We start from the raw sequence: 25,243 nt of genomic DNA, 5'->3' as shown, positions 1-25,243 counted from the left end.
GGGTTGGGATGTAGAGCCTCTCTCTGACTACAGCGACATGCAGTCCACTAACAGTATACACTGACGACATACAGTACTGCAACAAAAGGCAACACAGAGGAAGACCCATCTGCTACAGTAATATTACTTATTGTGTAACTGTTATAAAGTGGGACAACAATCTCAATGATAAAATTCAGTCTAGCTCACAATATCATCCAATACATGTAGCTGTGTTGACATTGCTGAGCCTCCGGAATAAGGTACACAAATAGTAATGTTAGGTACTGCATAGCAGACAGGCAAGCTAACGCCGATGTAGGTAAATGCAGTCAGTGTAATGTTATCATGTAACAACCATGGATTAGTTCAATCCCAAGCTGATACAAATATTACTTTAACAGTGCAGTGGGAGTTTCCAGCATGTTGTGTGAAGCTGTCTCCCTGTCTGCCTATTGCCACTGTCACAATAACAGACATAAAATGTACAAAAACAGAGCCTGAACATGTATGGAGAAAAGCAACATCCGGCATACCTAAGTTTCCGCGTTTATTGCAGGATCTCTGAATGAAAGCTGTTGTTTCGAATTGTGCTTGTTCATGAGTTTAAGCCTATGGTTCAAGCACACGTACGAGCACACGCCTGGTTGCAATTTTAAAACCGCACCGCTAATTGCTGCTGAAAACTACATATTGCCCCTTTAAAGGAATTGTTCAACATTGGACAGTCTCTGGCCTATTATGAATCAGTAGCCTTGTGGGTATGTTGGGTTGAGCACTGTCTTTATATACTCTGCTCCAACTGGACAGTTTTGACATGGTAAGCATTTTAGAAACGTCATTGTATCAATACTTTACCTGCTCTGGAAGCAGACCTGACTCCAAGAGCAGTAAACAAATCTCTGCTTCCATTTCCTCGAGCATTAAAACAAGCTCTCGCTCGGATGTCGCTCGCATTGCAACAGATGACATTTGCCTAAAGTTGAGTTTTTCTTTCACCTGGAGTACTGCTGAGTGGCTTTTACAGTTCTGCAGCTCGGCAGCTGAGGTCCCGTTCACAATAAATAGTAGCGTATTGTTGCGCCAGCTTTTGACTGTGAATGGCCTACGACACATCAGGCATATATCTAGTATGTGCTATAGTTTGAGGAAACAGCGGGATTTTTATATCTTATGTAGATGCAGCAGTCTCACAGTCCTGCAATAAATTCTACCTTCATGAAGGGTTATTATGTTCAGTGATGTTGATAATTTTGGAGACTGTAGTTTTTGCTGCTGTTGAATTGTATTGTATTATACTGACAGGCGTTTCTATGACTTGGTCCACCCCATTTTTATCAATGTGGGTAGGTTAAATAACAGAAACACATTTGTTTACATGAGTTAGTTGTATACAAGTATACAACTAACTCATCCTTTGGGAACTATGTTTATCTCACAACGTCCCCCACAGGCTCAGTGGTGGAATCACCAACATAACTGAGCTGTAATTAACACAATACAAAGGGCAGAGTGTACTCTGGGTGGCATGAATTGCATGCACGCATTTTAAAGAATAAGATGAGACTTTATTTTTCTAGATTTGAAACACAATATATGGTGTGTACAAGATTATGTCTGCAATATTTCTGATTTGTATTTTAGGGCCAAGTGCTTCTTTAAATAGCTCATTTGTGGGTGGCATTTGCTGTAATGACTCCTTTGTAATTGCAGTTTCTTCTCCATAGAGGAGGACAGTAGAGCAACAGAAGAGTTGGGCAACTTCATAATAACTGAAGCAACTGCAAATGAATGCTGCGGCACCAAATCTTCAGTCTGGGCTAAACTGAACATAGTTAATGGCTTTTGTGAGCAACTCCTGTGTGATTCACTCCTGGGGCCACATTACAGGAACATCCAAATGAGAAAATCCTATCTTAATCCCACTTAAGAAAGCAATTTAGAGTTTTTCCAAGACAGAAGGAGTGTTGCTGTATGCAATGTCTGTTGTCAATCAAGCAGTAGTATTACAATTTTTAAATCCCCCTCAATCTGCTGCAGAGACACCAAATAACTGATCTGATGGCATGATTCAAGATTGACTCAGATGGAACCAATAAAATATTGTAAATATGTCCTAAAAAGCACATCAAGAGCTACAGTTCTGGTTACTGGTGGATGGTTGGATGGATGTTGCTTCATAATTACAAACATCTTCAAAATGCAACACAAACATTTTTCAGGAAATGTTGTTGTAAATGTTTACTGAGCTGTGTATTAATAGTCCATTATGCCACAATTCAAGTAACATTATTTTGCAATTTCCTAGGCATTGTTTCATGAAGTTCATGAAGTCAGGCTAACTTCCAATCTGAAGGTATGTCAATGTCCCTGGATACAACTTAAGGCCAAATGTCACTCCACTTACACATGCAGCACAACCACCAGTTGTGCAAAGTGGAAAAGATCCTAATTATACCATTGTTTATTGATAGTGACACAATTTTACTATCACAGTCTGTGTGTTTAGGCACAGTATTGAGTTTAGGACACGCACGTTTCGGCAGTGATCAGAACCCAACACGCAACTGGTCTATGGTGTAGCTAGGCAAGGTGTGACTATTGTTATTATACTCTGATTAAGATGTGTACGTGTACATGTTAATGTGATTAACGCTGATTTAAGCATAATCACAGTAACATGTTGTTGTTGTTGTTGTTGTTGTTGAATGACAGTGGCATGAAAAGACATTTGCAAAGTAAGGGGCACAATCCTGAAAAAAAGCCATCTTGGACTGCAGATGCATTTACTGTAACTAAACAACAAATAATTAACAAGTTTAGTGAAGTCCACTAACACGGTAGATAAGGGGCAAAAGTACTGATGTCCAGGGCTGGGACACAGAGCTGCCTCCTATTAATCTAGGATCCTTTAGGATATATTTCAGAGATTACCCAAATTAATTGAATGTGTTTTATGAGCACCAGTGAGTCCTGCAACCAAGAACCAATAAAATAATAAGATAATTAAAAATATTCAAATTGAATTCTTGAGTATGTATTGCTGCAGGTCCCACATCTACAAGGCCTTTGCTGCTGACCTTGGGCTACGATTAGGGGCCATTGGTGAAACTCACCTAAACAGTTCTGTCAGTTGTGTGAGAGGAAATGAGGTTGCAGCTCTGTTGATCACTCAAACTGATCTAAACCTGTTTTCTTACCCTGTGTTAGTGTTGGGAGTCAGGCTATTCCACATTAATCCAAGTGAGTAAAGCAAAGGGGTTTGCATATAGAGATGAGGATTTAGAGGATCTTTATCTTACAGAGAGTAAAATTCATAGATATGCCTTTTCCAACCAAAGTAATGCCTTAATAATAATAATAATAACAACTTTAATTTATATAGAACCCAAGAACACTTTACAGAATTTACTATATGTGACACAACACAAAATTTGGGTTTTTTGAAAAACTACTGCTTAAAGGAGTTTCCAGGCTGTGGTGAACATATAGTGTTTCAGACATTTTTTTTTAACATGTCCAGGGATGAAGCATTGCAGATATCTGCATGGAGGGATTTGTAGGTGAGAAGGAGGATTTTGTAGTTGATGCGAGACTTGATTGGGAGCCAGTGAAGGTGGATGAGGGTTGGGGTGATGTGCTTGTGTTTGATGTTTGGACATACTGGAGCCTGTCCAGGTTTTTGCTGGGAACCCCATACAGGACTCCATTGCATTAGTCCAAACAAGAAGTTATAAAAGCATGTATGAGGGTTTCTGCCACAGGGTCAGATTGTAGAAAAGAAGTGGATGTAGCCACCGTGACGTCACCCAATGGTTTGTGGACTACTGTTTTTAAGCCTTGGTTTTAGCTAGCTTGGTTAGTAAGGTGCATCCATAATTCACATTAGCTGCAATATTATAATTGGGGTGCTAACTCTGGCTAGCGAAAAACACACTTAAAACAAAATTACTTACTGGGAAAAAAACTAACTACAGTACTACAACCTATTGCTGAAGAAGACATTGTTCTTAATGCTGTATTGAGGAAGAGTTGAAACTAGTGACCATAAACTCATTAGGAAAGTAATTTACTGAGGTAAATCAAGTGAGAAGTAGGGTCATTTTGTCATAGATTACAATGCAGTCTGACCACTTGTAACCAGAGGAGTCACCCCCTGCTGGCCATTAGAAAGAATTCAGGTTTAAAGCACTTCCACATTGGCTTCACTTTTCAAACCCAGAAGATGCCGCTTGGTTATTGTGCACATATTCACATGATCTAGAATCTAGACCAAAGTGTACTCATATCTATGTCATCTCTATCCATCTGCATCTCTCTATTCGCTCCTCTACTGTCTTCTCTTCCTCTCCTCAGGTATCCTTTCTTTCTCAGCGGTGGCAGGAACAGTCGCCATAGCAACAGAGAGCCTACAGTGAAGTGAGAGAGAAAAGAAAAGAGAGGGATATTAAAGGAAAGACAGAGGGAGGGGAAACTTTAAGTCAAAGCTACACTTCACATCCATCTCTGCATCACAGTGTATGTCTTTTGCTCTACATCTGTGTTTTCTTTTTTTCTTCACATAGATTGGTTTCCTAGAGCTTCTCCTGGAGCTTTCATCTGCTTATTCTAGCTATCCCTCCAGCTTTATTTCTAATCCTTTATCCATCCCTCTGTGTCCTGGAGTTAAGGGCCAATTATACCTTCTGGATCTGTGAAACATGGTTTATGATACACACAAGTACACTTTCTCTCGTGTGTGTATATGTGTGAATGTTCTTTATGTAGCTCCTCCTTCATTGTAAACAGGGAAAAGTGGATTCTTGCTTGAGGTAGACATTGCTTGTTAGCTGCGTTATTTACTTGTTTTTGGAGATGTTGTGGGCTGTTAAAGTGTCTCCTGACTGGAGGGCCTTCTCATTATTAGGTGTCTTTCACTCTACTTTTCATCCTGCAATTTCAGTTTTTCTGAAATGTAAAAAAATGCTAAATATATTCTATCCTAAAAGACTTGTGTGATTAAGGTTTTAAGGAATTTGAAAAAGTCAGTGGATATCCACATCTCTGAAATGGAAATTATAAAATGTTTATGTCCTCGTGTGGTATGGGGTTGTGCTGGAGAAGTGAGAGAGTGTATGTGTACTGTATCTGTGTGTGTCGCTCAGCTTTAATCTCATTCATATATTCATCAGCAGGCAGAAGTGCTGACGCAAGTGAGAGGGAGAGGAGGCAGAAAGTGTGAGATAAAGTGTGAGAGGAGAATGAAATCCAGAAATGTATCCATCTATTCATCCACCCAGAGTGCTAATGGTAATATTTGATGTAGCCATTTTACATTACTCATACAGCTGGGTGAATCCTGAATGGAGAGATTGGCAGAAAGAAAAGACAGAATAGTGGTGAAGTGTCCTGGGAAAATGTGGAAATTTAGAAAAGAGGGCAAGGATGGAACAAATCTTTCCTTTCTTGTCTTTTAACTGAAAAGTGTATTTGGGATGAAAGAGCAATTAAATCTTTAAATGAGGACCAAAATAGTATTGTTAATACACACTCTCACTGTCCACAAACACATTTCAGGTGTCCACAGTGTACTCTCTGTTGTGTCTATCTCTCTGTTATCAAGAGAGCAAGGAAAGTGTTCAAAAATCAGAAGGGACAAATATCAGGCAAACAGTGGGAAAAGGAAAATTAGGAAAACTAGAGAAAGAGAGAAATATATGAGCTAGAAATATAAGAAGAAGGATAGAAGAAGCATGACAGGAAAATTGTTGACCTTTGACCACATCAGTCATTTTCCATAATTTAAAAGAAGTATGTCCATGCTGTAGACAGCTGGCTGAATCTCACAGCTAACATGGTGTGACATGCATCTGTTTTTCACAACTGTAAAGGGCTGTTATACCAGTAACAACACAATGATTACATGCTGGATTGTAAACATGACATGGAGATGTGTGTGTGTGTGTGTGTAGTGTATATGTGTGTATACAGGCTTGTCTAATTTTGTACGGTTTAATATGGGTTTATGTGCGCATTAAAACATAATTTGAACAGGAATTCAGCCGGTTTGTAACAAATTTACATTGCCGTTCATTCTGCGTGCAAATATATTTTGACTAATCAGCGTATTTCTATTTACACAGGAAAGTAATTTGTAGAGGGCCACTTTGATTTCACCTACACCACATGACATTCTTTTTTAATACATTATAATCTCTAATAAAGGCAAGAATGTGTTTGTGTGTGAGTGTGTGTTAATAATTTAATAAACTATAGTACAGAGCAAGCTGCTCTGCAACAGCGAGGGCGGGGTACGCTTGTGGGGGCGGGGCTTATATGTTTCGATGTGGTAGTAAAGGGAGTCATCATCATCACACAGGTTTAGTTGCAAAAATATTGGCTATTGCTGCTTTTTTTTTAAACCATAAAATTATACTACTGGTCGCATGATTTCATATAGCATATATTAAAAGTACAACTTTTTAAAAAACCATTTGCATAACATGATATTCAGTTTCATGTGTTCTGATTTCTCAGAAGAATTTATACATAATTCAAGCTGTAAAGTCATGCTCCATCTTGCATGCTGTTAGTCTGCTTTGAGTGAATGTGTATAAAAATGTCTAATTACATCTCTTATGCATATTTTTTAGTAAGTAAATTCCTCTAATGGTGGTGGCAGGTGTAGTTGCTGTGCTGTACAAACCAAACATTGCTGAGTGACTTGTCTGGCAGTTCTTATTTGGCAAGCTATAAATGGTGGATAGGTCAGTCTCAGACAAACATTATACAGTTTTATCTGCATAAATCTAGCAGTGGTGTTTTTAAATAGCACAATGATCCCTATTCATAGAAACATGTAAAAACAATTAAGTAAATATCTGTCTATACAGTTAAAACCGAAAGAGACATTTTTGAACTGCAGAATTTCCTAAAAGTGATCTTGGTTGAAAAACCTTGAATGAAAATTACAACCACCCGTGAGAGGTGCAGTGAAGAGGAGTTCAGATCCCAGTTACTTCCCCCACCTGCAGCTCAGTGTATGAAAGACTAGACCTGCCATCCTCTGTCACCATCCAGCATGAGGAGGTGGACACTGTAGACTCAAATTCTTTAGTGTGTGCAATCAGCAATTGATGACCTTTGCTTTGGAAACAAGGGTTTTATAGGACTTGGGTAAACTGGAGGAGCGTGCAGGGGAGTCTATGGTGGCCACAAAGCTTAGAAGGAGCTCTCTAGAGCAAGTGTTTGGGCTACTGTAGAAACATGGCAGTGCGACATAGCAGACTCTCTTTGTGTTTTAATCATATTAAGTATAGGTCCTCTCTTAGTGTTTCACACTGTACCTTTAAACTGTAAAAGACTTGGGCTACAATAAAAGACAGGCATACCAAATTCAAAACCAAAAACAACGTGGAAAACCCACACAAAACTCTTAAAATTAGCTGCAGCAGTTCCCCCAACTGACCACTGCTCTCTCGCTAACACTAGACTAAGATTGACATGTGCTTGAAGACTATACTCGCTGGAATAAATTACGGTATTGATTGTACTACAGCTCCCTTGTAATAAACCGTGGACATTTTTGGACTCTACATTTAGACGGGGGCTGTCTGAATGCACCATTAGTTTTCTGTCTCTTTGAAAGTTGACCACTTCATAGGGTAAGGGGGTCTAGGTTTAGTCTGGTCGTCAGGTCCTCCTTTAAAGGATCAAGCCCTAGAGCTGATTGCACCTAATCTTGCCTGTACCTGTTGAGATATCTTGTTCTGGACCAAAGAGTTAGATGAACAAACATACATGTGGTCTGTTGGTCTGTTTTGTGGCAAAATAAAATCTGTGAAAAACCTCTCTATGCACGTAATTCCTAGTTAGTGTTGCAGTACCAATGCTCAAAACTGTTGTCTTAATCCTCAATCATCCTAAATACAAGAACGAAGTTGCTACGCTTTACTGCACTCCAGTTACCTAGCAACGCTCATTCACAAAATGCCATATAAGGCTTAATGCAGTATAGAGGCTGAATGTACTCTCAGATTCAGAGAGAGAAGCAGAGTGAGAGGACATTAAAGAGATGTGGCTTTTCAGAGAGTAAACAACAAACTAGTGAATATCCTGCTCTGTTCTGTGTGGTATGGGTCTTATAAAGACACATCAGAGGCTTCTGGTTGCCTAGCAGGTTGTAGTTTACACCTCTGATGACCACAAAATAATCAACCTGCATCCTTACAAAGATCCATGGTCCATGGTTTCAAGTCAATTTAAGTCCTGCATACGTTGGAGCTGTTTTTACATCATACCCTGTATACAGTATCTCTGGCATGCACTGTCGCAGCTTACCATGTCATACAAATTCCAGCTCCTACCTGCCACGTAATCCCATGTATTTCCCGTCTTTCCTCAGCGTGTCTCTCCATTGTCAGTCAGTTGTTCGGCCTGCTGGTCAGCCAGCCAACCAACTAGCCAGCCAATTAGTCATCTCAGTGGGAGCAGACTAAAACTTGGTTTCTTCCCACACCTAATACCCAACAGATCTTAAGGCTTACAATGCAGACAGTAATGGGCACTGTGCACAGCTTTATAAACTGCAGGTTTTGGCCACAGAAAAAGAAAATAAAACACAGTGATTCATGAAACTGTGTTTCCATAGCAACCATGGATATTTCATATTGCCAAGAAGAAGACTGTGCGACAAGGCTGCCTACTGTTCTGCTCTGCTCTCGCCTTCTCTCTTCTGTTCTACTCAGTTGTCATTGTATTCTTACAGTAGATCATTGCGGCTTCAGACTTGTTGAGGCACATGCTGTGTTGCAAACATTTTAAATGTGAATAGATGGCGTTAAATTAATTAAATAAACATTTCCTAAGTCTGCAGTGAGACGGTCTTGGCCAAGTCACTACTGTTTCAAACTTTGTTGCAACATTTTTCAGATCTCTAAAGCAGATTTTTTCTCAAAAGGTAACTTCTGGCAAATTAAACACATTTTTCTGACCATGGGGAACAATGTTAATATGTTGGTTTCCAAAGCACTTTAGTGCAAATTGGTGCAGCTGATGCTGATGCATTTACCGTTTCTGCCCGAGGCATAAGCAAATTGAACAGCTGTTTAGGGGCTCATGGCCACTGATGAATCCCCAAACAAGCACGTTTACAAATGTGAAGTCGTCAGTTCATGTTTTTTGTCATATTTATTTACACAATATTATAATTTTTGCACTGTATTTACTTTCCATAAAATTGAGATTGTGTTGAAGAGTTTATGATTTTGTTTTTTTGCAAAAATAGACAGACAAGGGAAAGCCTGTGTTCACTGAGTGCAGTGTGTGTGTGTGTGTGGTGCTGCCCCTCACTGTGATTGGAGTTGAGTTAGTGTCTGCATGAATCACTTTATGATCTCATATCACTTATTCATAGACCTATGAATTATAGAAACCTCAATGAATCGTTCATCTATATGCAACATCTCACGGTTCATGCGTACATTTGTGTGGACTGTATAAATGCAGTTCCATTTTTTCTGTTCATATGAAACACTCCATGTGATTCTACCATTGCACTAAACGCAACTTGTTATGCTCTGTTTTGTTTTGCCCTCCTCTGGTGTGCAGTAATGTGGGGTTTATATGGTACAATATGGTTCTGTACGGAATGGATCCATCAGTTAGGCCAGGCTGTTTCCCACTAGAAGAAGAATCTCTTAAAGTAAAATAAATAAATAAATAAACAGCACGTGCTTTGTGATCCATAGAGTGACACGGAGTCAAGTTTCTGTTATCTGTTATAATACATCTATTAAAAAATTGACAACCATTAATATACTTGAGATCTTCTTGATGAGCTATATAGTTTGAAGGGGTTGTGTTGGTAGATTAGGTTTGTTTCAGGCACTTCAGTCCACTCTTTCACCAATATATAAATTAGGGCTGTCCCCGACTAACGATTTACATAGTCGAATCAGAATTGTCAAGCCTTGCACATAATCGACTGATAGGAATCACTCTGTTTGTGCACGGCAATTACAAGGGGGGGTGGGCTTATTGTTGATCATTTCCTCTCTGCCCTGCTCACCTGCCATTCAACGGTCTTGTGCAGAGTTCTGCGTGTGTGTTGAGCGTCCGACAAAAGCATGCACATTGCGGTTCCTCGCGGGTCTATTTCAAGTACTATTTAAAAACAATACAATATTCTTTATGTTGTTTATGAATGCTGATAAATGGTCCAAATGTCCCATGAAGTGCGGACAACTCAGCACAACAGCGGTGAGGCTGGGGCTCCGTCTCTCTGCCACTAGGCTACATCATAGAGCCCCATCTACACTACTCCGTTTTAGTTTACAAACGGAGAATTAACACGAATATGATCTCCGTCCACACCAGTGTTTTAGCTGCGTATCAGAGTTGATCTTAGTCTGAAAACACACATCTATTGGCCGTTCAGGTACAGTGGGCATTCGCGTACACATGAAGCAGATGGCGTATTTAGTAATTATAAATAATAAAGAAATGCAGACAAAGAATCAGACCAGGTTTTTTTGCATGTACCAAAACGAGCTGGGACTGTAACTGAATGTAACATGGGAAAAAAGACTAGTAGTCTTTGCAAAGTAAACGGCGAGATGCACAGTAGCCTACAAGTGTAGGCAGATAGGCTTAAGTGTTATTTGCACGGTACAGAATATTTTAATAAAAATACCAACTCAAAATCTCTGTCAGTAGCATCGTGTTTCTGCTTTACATGACTTATAAGACCCAATCAGAGACCGAGCGTGAGCATCTGCATCATCGTTTCTAAAGTCCTCCATTTTTATCTGTCTTCACTAAACTGCCCTCCAGAGTTTCGAACGCAAAACGGGGGTCGGGAGCGTTTCCAAATTTCTCCTTTTTAGGTGAAAGGTGATTTCTTTGTTTTTGCCAAGGTGCAAATGTAGCAAAAGGTCTCCGTTTTAATTTGAAAACTCAGTAGTGTGATGGGGCCATAGACTGCAGGGCTACACACACACACACACACACACACATACACGCCATGCCTACGTAACCGCCATATCGCCAAATTGGCATGATTCTCATTTTGCCATGAAGCTTCGACTGTGAGATCGACAGTTGAATCAGGCTCCGTCCATCAAAGCATCGAACCTTTGACTATGTGGGGTCAGCCCTAATATTAATGTTGAAAAAGACATAGAGCAATGCAAGGTTTTGCTTGTTTTAGTCTAAATATGTCCGATTTGGTCTATTGGATCTTGTCCTGGAAAGTTCCTGAACTCGACCCATATAGCCTTGATTACAGCTGCTACTTCTCTAAAATCATAAACTCATAATGTGGCATTACAAGTTTTAAAGCTATTGATGCTTTAATACTTTCTTTTTAACGTCTCCCTGCAAAATTTTGTTGCCAAGTGATCTTGGCTAAAACTCCTCTTACCGGCTAGAATTGTATTTGTTGCTTGGCAACATTCAGTTAGTGAACATCTTAACAGGAAGCAACTATTGAGGCTTCAGTGATTTAATGACACAATTCTTTCTGTTGGTTCTGCACCAGGCTGTCAGTTCGCTGCATGATATCCTGCTACCTGCAGAATACCATCTTATACTCATACTGTGTGTGAGCAAATGTGTGTGTGTGTGTGTGTGTGTGGGTGTGTTGAAGATACTATGCTCCCCTGAGACACATCCCAACCCTTACCTAATCTAACTTAAACCTAATTCTAAAAATAACCCTAAAACTAAGTCTAAACCCTCAAACTGCCCTTTTAAGTATTGAAAACTGTTCAAAATGTACTGAATGCTGTCTTTACTCTCAAGGTCTATAACCAAAGTTGATCTTCACAAAGATGGAAGAGCACTCACTATGACATACATGCGAGTATGTCATAGTATACACGTGTTTGGCCAGTTTGCACTTTTACCTGACATCTCTGTGGTAATTTCTATTATTGTACAGTATGTGCAGAGCTGGGAATCCTGCAATTGTGATATTATGTGCATCATTGTTGTATTTACAGCTAACACTAACAGAATAGGTATGAGGAGTTGAGAGGGAGCTGCAATGTGACACCCAAAATAGGCGAGCTTTCTAAATATACAGCAGTGCAACCTATGTTCCATGGCAGATCCATGCTTGGCTCTCTAAACCAGAGCTGCCCAAAATAGGACCTGTGGGCAAAATCAGCTCAGTCCGAGTCGCCTGAAATAGGACCTGTGGGCAAAACCTGGCTCTCATAAAATGAGTTTGGCCCACCAAAGTGTTACACAGAGTGTAAAATGTACTGTTTCTTATTTATTGTGTTTAAATTTGATAACTTCTCATTTGAGTTACTTGACAGCTAGGCTGTTATGAGGGTTGTTAGTCTTAAAGTATTTACATTTTATGAGTTTCTGCCCCTCTGAAAGAAGAATAAGAAAATAATGCTTGTACATTAAATGCACAGTATTCTCACAGCCTGAAGAAGTAGGAATATGCAAAAAATTATGCATGCACGTTTCCACAGTCAGTAATTCTTGAAAACTTATGTTTGAATTGATCAATAAATAAAAAATGCAGAACAATAATTTTCTTCCTGAAGTAATCAATAAGAGCAATTATTATTTTTGCGATAACATTTGGGTTTGTTCTATATATCCAAAAAAAAAAAAAAACCACATGCAGCAGTCAGTCATAAACAACACAAAGCTCAGTAAAGCCCTCTTCATATTGATTTTAAACCACCTGGCCTCTTGTGGCTCACTGCTTTTATAAAACAGTGTAATGTAATATATCACTGTAATCAAACAGGACAAATGCAAGAGTGCAAGCTGCATGTAGAAAAAACACAATTTAAAATAACAAATATTTAAGGGTCCCTCAACATTTTACTATGTCACTGTAACAACTCTTGATCAGTCTAAAATAAATTAGCCAATCAATAACAAACTTGCATCGTCCCAGGCTATACACGATTGTGTACTAAAACACCATTCACAAGCCTTGAAAAGATTCCACTTTCTATGCTTTCAACAAATAATTTTGGTTTGTGCTGCCATCCATTTTCAAAGTGTTTACCACTTTATTGTTTGATATGTTATTTGATATATGTTAACACAGTCTCAGCTGTTAAACAGGACTTTGGTTTTGGTTTTTCAAATTCAGTCTAAGGAAGTGTCATCCCTGGAAGGGAAAACTCAAACGACATAATGTTGAAGTTAGTGTTTTATCAACTTTGGATGATCCTTAAGGTGACCCAGGAAACTGAGAGAGAGAGGGAGATGACTTCTTGATTCACAGAGTGACTGGCTGGCCAGCTTCCTGTTTTCTCACAGACTGTTGTTAAACTCAGTCAATCTTGGAGAGTCCCAGTGCTGCCATCTGGGTTTAACTAGAGCTTTATCCTGGTACTGCCAACTGGCACATATGGCATTAAGGATACTATGGCATTTGTTAGAGTAGAGTGAAGCAGAGCTTAGGATCCCTGAGTTATGTTTAGTTATCAAGTGTCAGGGGTCAGTTTAGAAACCATAGTTTATCCCCTTGTCCAGACCAGCTCAAGGGTGGTTATATATAATATATATATTGTATATTTCACTTTATTCATTGTTAATGTAACTGCTCCAGTTTTAAGCCCTCTGCTCCACACCTTGTCTTTCTCCTGGAATATCAGTTATTATCTGTTTGGATTTGGATCATGATAATTGTAAACAAACAAAGAACCTGACTGACACCTCCCATCTGAAAGACATCTATCCTTTTTTATTTTAGCATCCCACTGATGCAGACAATACTGTCAGCACATGAACGGGCCTACTGTCAGAAATCTTCTAAATCTGATCACAGCATGAAATAAATTTAATTATGCTCTGTGCTACCACATTGTGATCTGTTGGCCTCTGAGTACAGTTGTGGGTTAAGTGCTGTGCTCAAGTGCCCCTCAGCGGTAAATATAAGGGAGGGAATCAAACCTACTACAAGCCTGCCTCTTTAACCTCAAACGAGTGTCCCCATAGGAATTACATCCAAACTTGGACGATTCCACATATCAGAATTTAAACTTAAGAACTTGAAATGGATCATAACTAGTTTTGCGGTCACTTTTATGTGCTATTGTTGGTGTTTTGTGCTAATTTGTATTTATTTTATTGTTGAGTTATTGTTTTGTTTTTTCAAGGCCTATTTGGGGATAGGCATTGCAAATTACTTCAGGTTATAAATGGTGGTGGCATAGGTTCATACAGGACTTCCCCAATACAAATAAACATTAAATAAATAAATGTATATCCAGTGCCAGCACTCAGTAAGAATGCAGGAAGTAGTGTGCAGAGTCATGATCAAAGAATGAATGAAGTGAATGGGCATGCAGCACATCTGATCTTAATACAGCAGACTGCAGTTTGTTTGCGTTTTTATTAACCATAACCACAATCTTTCCCAAACAGTACCAAGTTTTTTATTTAGCTAACCCTTACCATGCCTTAACAATAATTTATTTTATTAATTTTATTTTTTTCGCTAACCTTACCATAGTAGTCATCATGTGCATGTTGTAAAAAGTGTGATAGGTAAAATGTTGTCATTGGGTGGATTGTGGAGTTCAATATCGATGTTCTTATCTGGCGATAGGATTGCTAATATTTGCTGACATACCTGAAATGTGTAGCTGTGATGAAAGAATGCAGGCAACCAGTTACATGTGAGATCATACCTTTGAGTTCAGGAGATAAACAGTTCCTGTCAAACTAGCACGAAAGTTCTGCACATAGATTAACAAGACGTTAATTTGATAATTTATTGCCAACCTGCTCATACTTAGTTGCCAAGACTGAAGATGAAGTGGATTTTGCTTTACAAACCAATAGAATTTAATTGGCCTCATGCTGGCTGTGGATGAGCTGATTGGGCTCAGGCAGTCATAAAACAGCAGCCCTCTCGGTAGGCTACTGACTATGAGCAACAATTTGCCATGCTTTGAGATCTATGCTCTGGGCAAGGCTGTTCACTTAGCATTGACAACCTCCTTCTCAAAACCAACAGGGGTCCTCTGCAGTTCAGCTACAATCACAAGTATGTAGTCATAACCTTCTCCTCGTCAATGATTAGAATTTCTCAACAACTTTTTATGTGAAACTCGTCGTCAGTCTCTGCACTGCCATCATACATTTTCAAGAGACATCTAAATTTACAGATGGGTGCAATAATTTAGTGTGTAGCGCTTATATAAGTGAGGAAATTTAGTAGTTTTCCATGTTCACCAAGTCAGTCATCTGGTGATCATGGCCATCTATCAACAGTAGTCCCAAATATTGAGCTAGCTAGAAAGCTAAAGCTTCAACGACACTGTGAACATCATCTTTGATAGATGGCACTGTTAACTTTCAGATTCAGATTTAATTTTGGAAGCTAAAGTGTTGGTCAAGAAGAGGATGAAGCGGAGGGGGTAGACATTTTAGGCCAAATACTTTGAGTCTTTGGCAGTAGGGACAGTTGCTGAAAATGTTGGTGATTTTTTGCAAACTGACTACCAAATACACATCTGATCACCTGAACATGTTACTGCTGTTATTGCTGGTTAGATCGGAAGGTTTTATGTAATGAGTTGGCTGGATTGTCCCAAAAGCTGTGATCATGTTTTTTGTGGAATAAAATTTAACACTAAAAGGGATGCTCCACCGATATTACACATGACGGTCAGTTTACTTTTCATTATGAGTACTGGTCCTGTACAAACAGTTGTATACTGTTTTCTGTGGCTCTGGAGGATGTCTGATAAAATAAACATAATGAAGTCATTATGGTTATCTTAGCTAGGGGATCGACCAAGCATATTTGTGAGGGTAAAAAAGTACTGTGCATTGGCAGTGTAACACCATATTCATTAAATTCATTGACTTGCAGACTTTAGCTGACGTGAGACTTGTGTCAAGTTTTTAGGCATTTAGGATTTATTTAGGACCAAGTCGGATTTCTTCAAAAATGCATCATGAGATAATGAGAAGTATGGGATCTTGTATTTTTGGAGCCGGACTCATAGGAACTATAAGTCATGATATCTTGTTCTCTTGGGCTTTGATTTTAACTTTGCATTTTCCACAATGCTAAATCGCTGTCCAACATGTGATATTTTTTAACAGTGCATTTTGCCTTCTTGTTTGTTTATAACACTCCCAAACCACTTTAACAAGAGATTGTCAAATAAGATAAGGCACAACAGTAGCTTGCTTTTTGTGTTCTCACTTGTTAAAATGGGTGGCTTCTCATTATCTTAACGTTATAGTAAATTAAATATTTGGGGTTTTGGACTGTTGGTTGCACAAAACTAAATATTTGATAATATCATCTAGTACATAGGATCTGATAATAAATACCAAACGTGTCAGTCGACAAATTAATCAATTGATTAATCTACTAAGAAAATAATCGTTTGTAGTAGCCTGTATATGCATGATATATTGCGTTTAAAAACAAAATAGTGTAAGAAAATATCCAACACCCTCATAAACACACACAAAACAAGTAACTTAAAATCATCTTTTAACAACACTGGTTTATTTTTGTCCACAGAAGAAAAATTTTTCTCACAGAAAAAAGATAGAGGCAGCATGGCAACAAGGGACAAGCTCCAAGTCAAGTGTGTGTGTGTGTGTGTGTGTGTGCGTGCGTGTGTGTGTGTGGTGACACGATGAGATAAAAGACGACTTCCATTCTTTCCCTCACACACTCATACAATTAGGGCTACAATACAGACGCGCGCCTTATGCGCAAGCGCAAACGCACCTACTCTGGCACCCTCGTTCCATCTTCCATCATCTCTCTCTCTTCCTCTCTTCTCTCTCTCTCTTCCTCTCTCTCTCGCTCTCTCTACGGGGGATAGATGGGAGGAGACGCTCTTGCTGAATGTGTTTTCCCTGCAGCGGGGTTTACGGTTACGGAGAAGAAGAAAAAGAAGAAGGGCACCGCTCAGAGACTCGGTCACGGATCCGTTCATTCGGTGTAATTTTCATAACCGCACACTGACCTTTCTCTTTACCGGTGTGCCCGCGTATTGGCATCTTTCTTTTTTCTTTTTTTTTCCCATGAAGGCGGAGCGAGGCATCTTGTAAGGAAACCTACCGAGAGATCTGACTGATCCAACCGACTTGGATATAAACCTTACCGAATGATCCTGAAATGAGTCTCACTACACGGGTTTATGTGCTCATCTCCTCCGTTTTCTAGACCCGGGGGTACTAAAGATGCAGCTGGTAGTGCGGGTACCTGTCCTGGTTTCACACCGGCTCGGTTCGTCCCGGTAGACTGATCCTGTCCGGTGCTGCGGTGTCCATAGGGGCCACCAGAGTGATTTAAAAAAGAAAACAAAAGAAAAACAGGATCCGCCACCAGCAGCCTGACCGATGGATAACTACTCTACTTTACAACGTAAGGCAACATTGACACATAGCCTACCCCTGCAGTAAATGTCATTCAGTCTGTGTTAATGATGGGCATCCCTTAATGAATAATCACATTCATATCGATATCGTAAGGGCTATGTGGTTGTCATAGTGACCTTATTGCACAAAATGCCTTTTTTTGTCCTATAAATTTGGTGGCATATGTATCATATGCTTCTACATTTTATTCTAAGGTTAATAACATCGTTTTCTCATGTATTGTCATGACCATACGTTTATAATTATGCTAGTGTCATGCCACACATTTAATGGCATTACTTAATATTTGCATCAGTATTGCTACTGAGCAAAACGACCTGGCACTGTGTACTGCATCTGATCATTATTTTAAGATAAATTGTCCCTTAATCCTTTCATAGACCCTCATCCACAGGCCTTTCCTGCTCTGTGATGAGCTAATGAAACAGCCATGACTGCAGGAGTAGAGGGGTGTGTGTGTGTGTGTGTGTGTGTGTGTGTGTGTATTGTGTGCATATGTGTGTGAGAGAGAGAGAGAGGATGATATATGATGCAGTGTCATATACCCTTCTGCCTTGAAGCTCCCAGCCGTTCTTCCATGATAGCTTCATGCTTTCAAATAAGACATTATCACACACACACACACCTGTTAAATCCACCAGCCTGAGGTATTGTAGCTTATTAGGCTATCTCGCCCATTATTTAGCTGTATCAGTCATGCTTGTTACAAGCTTGTAATGACAAAGGCTTGCTAGATGGTTTATTACTGTTATACACCTGTATGAGGTTAAACTGTTTTATTGTCTGGATCATAATTTTTGTAGGTCTGTGCTGTGATAGCTTGTGTCCAGCTTATCACTAAGCAGCACACATACTGTATGTCTCTCTGACTTGCAGCTAGGGCACTAAAGCAACATGCAAAAAGGGCTTCTTCAAATCAAAAGGAATATTTAATTACAGTCTTCAATGCAACATATTTCAAAGCGTCTCTGTCTGTGTTGCCTCTAAGATGGGTTCTATTAATACATTTTCTTTTCAGCATGGGTTTGCGGCCATTGCTAATAGCCTTATTTTGTATCATTTTTGTGAAGAGACCATTATGTGTTTTCAGTATCTGTCAATTTCTTTGACATTAGGGATCACAGCAGTCCATGCTAAATTCTGCAGACTTCATACACAGACAACACTACATTTCAGTGGCAATGTAATCAAATACATTTACTCAAGTAGTGTACTTCAGTACATTTATCTGACATATGTGGTTAAAATGTGTCTTATCAAGTCATTTATTCAGAGATTAAACTTGTTTCAAGAATTTTCAAAGTGACTTTTTACATAATTATAGTGCAGCTATGGTGCCTTTTTCTCTCGTTCCTAAACATATTTTAATCAAGGTGGTTTAAATGTTTAAGGACTCAAGACTTTATAAAGTAGTTCAAATCAGCTTCACCTGGACCAAGTACAATAAAAATCCTGCTTACACAATTATACATTATTGATAAAAAGTCTATATACAGTAACACCATTTGGCATACCAATTTCTATTACTTTATACTTTAATTACATTTTACTGATGATACTACTATAACTTTACTTTATGAGTTTGAATGAAGGATTTTTACTTTTAATAGGGCATTTTTACACTGCTGTCCTGCCAGCTGTTAGTAGCAGGTATTTATTGTTGTAATGTTTGGGTGGAGCTTAATGTTGGTAGTTCTCTTTTATGGGGAATAAAAGTGAGAGATCCAGTGAGAGAAAACAGTATCCATTTGAGACAGTTATCATGGTGTAATAATGTTGATATGTACATATTTTTTCTCACACAGCTGCATCAGTCTTTAACCAGATAGTTAGGCTTTCCATTTTACGCACACTGTACCCATTTTAATCTAATCTAGATGTGTTCACCAGAAGTCATTTTATGTCAGTCTACATTACAGTAAGCACCTCCAGTGCTGAGTGTAATGTAAGAGGCTTCAGATCCAAAACACAACAAATGCATTAACATTTTCTCCTCAAGGAGCAAACTTACATGCAGCGAGATATGAAAGGTTGGCTCAGTCTCTCTGCTGCTCCACTATAGATCTGACAGGACGCTGCTGCTGCTGGTACTGGTGCTGATGCTGCTGGTTGCCTAGTTACTGTATCCAAGGAACCGGCTCTCATCGTCATGGTGATGGGCCAAGGGAAAGAGACCCATTGAGGGAAGGGGGACAGAGATACCAGTACATCTGCAGTGTGTGTTACGATGATGAGGATGAATTGTAATATCATTGAGGATGATGACGATTACAGCGGCAATGATTGTGATATCTTGGTGTTGTCTGTAGTGGTGAAGGCACTTATGATGCTGAAGAAGGTGATGCAGAGGCTATTTGAGTTTGTTTTAATTTTATATTTTTGCCAAAATATGACCAGAAATGTGCTTTTTAGAGGAGCTTTGGAGCCTCAAAGAGGGTAATAGCTCAACGCAAAAGCAATTTATTTAGGTTACTTTCACAAATCATTGATTGTTTGGTACTTACTAAGCTTTAGCAAATAGATGATACAGATTTATTCTTTTTTAGACCCAACAATGAATTTATTAATCATGAGAATAATGGGCAGATGAATCAATAGCTCTACTTCAGCAGTTTTTTGAACGGTTTCAACAGTTTTAAGGAAAGACTTTAGTTATTTTTAGTCATAATTCTGTTGTAACTTGAGTTCAAGCTGCAAATGTTTTTTAGCCGCCAGGTCTTGAAACACAGGGTGTTTAAGCAGAAACTACACACTTGTAATGTCATATATTTTGTGCTACATTTTCTTAAAACCACCAAATCCATGTAAGGGAACCTTTGCAGGATTTTAGAGAAGCAGAGAGGAGGGAGCAAGGAACAGACAGAAACATTATCCTCTTCGTCACGGCACGTTCTGTACTGTAGGTTCACACAAGCTGCATGAAACAGTTCCAAACTGGTCTCTCAGAGGATAAATTTATCCCATTTGTTTTGTTCATTTAACTGGTTTAATGTGATTTTTTTTCCCCCCTTCCCTGCGAGTACAGATTCATATGAGAGCATCCGTTCTGTCCCTTCTCCAGTTTCAGTGACAGTGTTACCATGGTTGCATCATGCACATTGTTCTCTCCAGGGTGACATAATTCTTTGGCTCGAAAAAGAAATTCTGGATCCTGTTCTTGTACAGTCTCAAGGAAACTAAAAAAGAAGGAAGGGCCATTACATCACTGCAAATCACATGAATGCACATTGGTGCCACACTTGAAAGCTCTCGGTGCAGTTAACGTAGTGGTGAATGGGCAGACCACTCCTTCATCTCTCCTCTCTCAGTTTTACAGTTAATCAGTCCGGGTTTTACAGTTAATCAGTCCGGGTGGTGGAGGCACCGGCATGTTGTTGTGTTGTTATTTAGGTAATGTGTTATGAGTTTTCACAGTAAACTTTGTAAGGTATTTACATGTAAGTTACGTTAATGGACTGGAGCTTCTTATACATATGTGACTGAGGTTAGACTAAGCTAGTAAGTTAGCTAAACTGTGATATACGTATACTAAATTAATAGAAAGGCATTTCTTCATCAAAGGTTATACAATGTAGATATATTGCATTTTTGTGTCCTTCTCCATTCGTCTCCCATAGGGTTCAATAGAACTGGCACCGAAGTCAGGCACCAAGCAGAGCATTATGACACAATGACCCTTCCTTCTTTTTAAATTTCCTTGTAAACAAATAAATCTTGGTGTGGCATATTTAACTTCATTCAATGCTAAAAGTGCCATTTATACTTTGGTCATGCTTTATTACATCATATATATCAGAATTAGTCAGATTTTGCGGGCATGGAGCAGTCATAAATCTCATTTGTGTCCTTTTTTGTGTGCTGGAAGAGAACAACTTGTCCGGACACAAAATGTAATGGGTGACATTAGAGATTAGACAGAACATGAACATTAACATAAGTAAGTAGAAAATTCATGGCAGAATTACATGTCTTTACAACATTACAAATCTCTCTCATTCGTTGTAAAAAGGTGATCCGCTTAATTGTCAGAAAATAACTTGCCAACTATTTTGATAATAGTTTAAATGATTTATCATGCAAAAATGTCACATGGGAACATGTTACAATCTATTTTTAACTATTTTGTGACATTTTATAGTCATATAGACATAAATTATTAAACAATTACTTGACAATTAGAATAATCATTAGTTGTTTGCATTGCATGTTAATTGATTTATTCCTCTTAAGTGAACTAATTTAACTAAAACCATGCAGGAAATAAACCGGAGATGTTATTTTTGCAGCATTGTACACAAATATTTTAAAAAGCCTGAGAAAATCTCCTTGTCTATGTCCGTAAACATACTTTTCTTGAGCTGTAGCCAAAATTATACCCTAAAGTGCAAAATGTCCAACGCAGCCGTGTCATGTGATTCCCCAGGCTTCATTTCAAAATCCAGTGTCCACAGCTGTGGCTCACCAGGCATATTTTTTGTGACAGGACAGGTCACAGAGCTCCTGGTATTTCTCTGTCTCAACAAGAAGTATTTTCTCATCCATTGTGACAGCTGCAAGAACAGTAAAGAAGATGACCTGTCACTGGCAAGGAGCAAGTCAAGACAGGACATTGTAGCTACTAAATGCCCAGTCCATTGTGTGATAATGCAGCTTTTCAAAGTTGTGTAAAACGGGATAGTGCTGGAGCAACATGGCCACATACTGAATGTGTCACTGCTGGTTCACATCATAATTTGGTGGCAGTTTTGTACTTGTATGTGGATAATGGATAAATTAACAGTTTCGCAAAAGCCATAGGTAACCATGCAGTTGTTAAACAACCTGGCAGGACTGTAGCTAGGTGTTTCACACGTACTGAAGGTCACAGTGTGTGTGTGTGTGTGTGTGTGTGTGTGTGTGTGTGTGTGTGTGTGTGTGTGTGTGTGTGTGTGTGTGTGTGTGTGTGGGGATAGCTGAGTCTTTCACACTCATTCAATGTGTCACACAGTGTGACCCAGTGTTTCTGCTGAATCTGCTAGGTGTTTGTATGTGTGCGCAGTTTTATTTCCCTCTGTGTTGTCTCCATATTTCCTGCTTGCTCAGTTTCAGTCTGGTGGGAACTGACCTGGGACAAGGTTTTTTTCTCTGGACCCATGACCCCACTTTTAATTCCCAAAATGTTCACAGTTAGAGAGATGTCAAGTCATGGTGCTAAGTGGGTCATGCTAGAGTTTACACATGGTTATATATTTTAAATGAAATAAGCATTTTATATTTATATTTTTATATAAAACCTGAGTCTTAGAAATCTCATGCAACCCAGTTTGCATATCAAGGAACCCCACAGGGCGCCCCAACCCACAGGTTGAGAAACCTAACTCAATTTTTTTTGTCTGCTCCACTGGATGGTTTACAGTGTATCGACAGGATGGAGCTTTAAAAAAAGCCAACCCTAACATTTTGCAGGACATTATTGCAGAACATTTGAACTACCTTTATCAATAAAATAGCAGTAACATTGCTGGAAGACACAGGACTTTTGTGATTAAGGCCAAAACTTGTCTGTGGCTGCTTTTAGATATGAACTGACAACTTTCAGAGAAACGAGTACCGTCTTCTTTTCAGTCATGCATTATTACCAGGGTACCTTACTTACCTTTGATTAACAGTAGTTGACTCATTCGAGCTTTCTGTTCGAAGAAAACCGCACAGTCTGTGTCTTTCAGCACAATAGATGTTAAATTAAGTCACCAAACAGACTTAAAGATATTCCAAAGCTCACTGTAATGCTTGAAAAGTAATTTCCTTGCAGAATACAGCTCTCCACTTTTAGATTTTTCTACAAAGAGATTTTCTGGGAAAAAAAACTTAAATATGAATAGCGCTTTGTGTGTTTTGTGTTTAAAGTTGGAAGTTAAGAACTGTAAAAGAGAAAAATCTGTGTTGTGAACAGCAGGTAGACTGGTCATCACAGCATAATGGGCCAAATCAATATAATGCCTTTTCCCCCTATTGGAAAACTAGAACATAATGAAATAATGAGCCACCTCTTGAGTAGCAGTTTGGTTCTTGGTTCTTGGTTCGTCATAGTCCACGGTAAACATTGTAGTTGCCCACTAGGATGCCCACTACAGTTACTTTAAGTTGTGTAAAATGTCAATACTGCTTTTGTATGATTATTGTATAATCATTGTTGGCTTTCCCAAAACACGTGCCAAGTCCAAACTGATCCAGTAATTCCTGGAGAGGGGATGTAATGTGTGACAGTCTCCCAGGAGAAAGGAAGGAAGAGGAGGTGGTAGCGGGTCAGTTTGCATCCCGTGCTAGTTGATCCACGTGTTGCCGTGGGCGATCCAGTCTCCTCTTAACAAAGGACCGGGCAACCTCTGGTCTAAGCTCTTCCTTAGACGACTCAGGGTACGTCAGGATGTTTGAATGTGAGTGAGAGGCAGACAGAGAGTGACCCTAAGGCGTCTGTTAGAGTCTTTAAGATTCTCTCATCCGTTATCAGAATCATAGCGTTTCACATGGAGGTAATCTCCAGGAACCTATTGAGTCTATAAATAATGGCCATCTCATTGTATCAAATACAACCATAGCCTCCATTGATGAAAGAGGACCAATGAGATGGAATAAAAGCAGAAACACCCACACAAACATATGATTGAAAGGAACATGTGATTAGAATTAGTAGCATCCTCAGTTTTCTTTATCATTTTGGGACAAATGTGCCTCATGTCAACAGAGAAACTTATAAAACAGAACAGCAGAGCACACATTGGGACAAAAAGGCAGAGAAGAAGAATGGGCTTGAAGTTGAGAGCACAAGAGTAATCTCTCTAAATCGACAGCATCTGCCTCCTGTCCTGCTCTGTCTGTCTCAGCTCAGCTGTCATTGGCTATCAGACAGGAAGAGACTGAGAAATGGCTTGTCTGAGAGAATGCTGGGGATGATTACTCTTTGGCATTTTATCATCTCAATAAGACAATCTCCATGTCTAGGTTGTGTTTACATTTTTCTATATTTTTGTTATTGTCAACAAATCCCATGACACGAGGAATCCATCCTGTCATTTGAAACCAACATTACAACAGTCCTAATAATGTTGCCCAGTGTTAGACCACCACTGCTCAGTGTAGGACCACTGTAGGAGCAGAAGTGGGGTCACCTACTTTGGCAGAACTGAGCTGCTCACACCAGGATCAGAAGAGGAAATGAAGACGTGGCATAATGCCACTTCCTTTTAGGCTCAGTGGAAGGAAATGATTTTCCATCCTCTCTTAATATTAGCAGCCAGTAATGAATACTTTGACAGCAAGGAAAGTTAAAAGAATGATAAAACTGTGCATTCTGTGGTCCCTTATGTAAAAATCCCTCTTGTCATTTAAAACACTTACCCAAAAAAGGATGAAGACAAGCCTCACCCAAAAGTAGTAACAGACCTTTTTTCCCAGGAGGCATTTTGACATGTCATAACAGGAAACACAGGTGTGGCTAATACCATTCATAATGGCTGCACTCCACTTAAATGTAACAGAGCCATTAATAAAGTTATGATTTCCAGCTGTGCTTTTATTGTTGTGACAAGTCAAAGTGTCTGTCGGAAAAATATAAATTATTAACACAAAAGTGTTTTAGATGTTTATATTAGAGAAAATGCTTTATGATGATATCTTTGGCACCATTCGCTTCTCTTTGGCTTTCTTTGTAAGCGTAGAATATCAGCGAATGTCCCAAGCAGCTTCGTACAACTATGCAAGCATGCCATTACTACAGTATTACCAACAGTATTACAGACAGGATACTGCGTAAAAGTGCTGTGAGATTTGACAAAGACAAGCCTTGTTTTTGCTCAGTAAACAGTACTTGAATGATGCTCCATTGAATGATTTTTCGTCCATTCATGAG

General features: G+C 39.1%; 1 protein-coding gene across 6 annotated transcripts in view; it reads left to right on the top strand.

Annotated features, from left to right (window-relative positions):
* lrrc7 (leucine rich repeat containing 7) overlaps nt 1–25,243 on the top strand; it is a 132,220-nt gene that overhangs the window by 24,884 nt on the left and 82,093 nt on the right. For 5 of the 6 annotated variants that reach the window (XM_038715231.1, XM_038715233.1, XM_038715230.1 and 2 more), the window contains exon 1: nt 16,805–17,341. The exons of the other annotated variant lie outside the window; for it this stretch is intronic. In XM_038715231.1, the coding sequence (XP_038571159.1) occupies nt 17,317–17,341 (25 nt within the window). In that variant the 5' untranslated portion in view covers nt 16,805–17,316. Of the gene's footprint in view, nt 1–16,804; nt 17,342–25,243 lie in introns of those variants that run through there. 6 annotated transcript variants of the gene reach the window in all.

This window comes from Micropterus salmoides, unplaced genomic scaffold (genome assembly GCF_014851395.1).
Source record: "Micropterus salmoides isolate LMB-PRFRI ecotype aquatic unplaced genomic scaffold, ASM1485139v1 Ms_hic_scaffold_13, whole genome shotgun sequence".
Lineage (NCBI taxonomy): Eukaryota > Metazoa > Chordata > Actinopteri > Centrarchiformes > Centrarchidae > Micropterus > Micropterus salmoides.
Note: the sequence above shows the minus strand (reverse complement) of the source record. Positions and strands in the feature narration are given on the sequence as shown.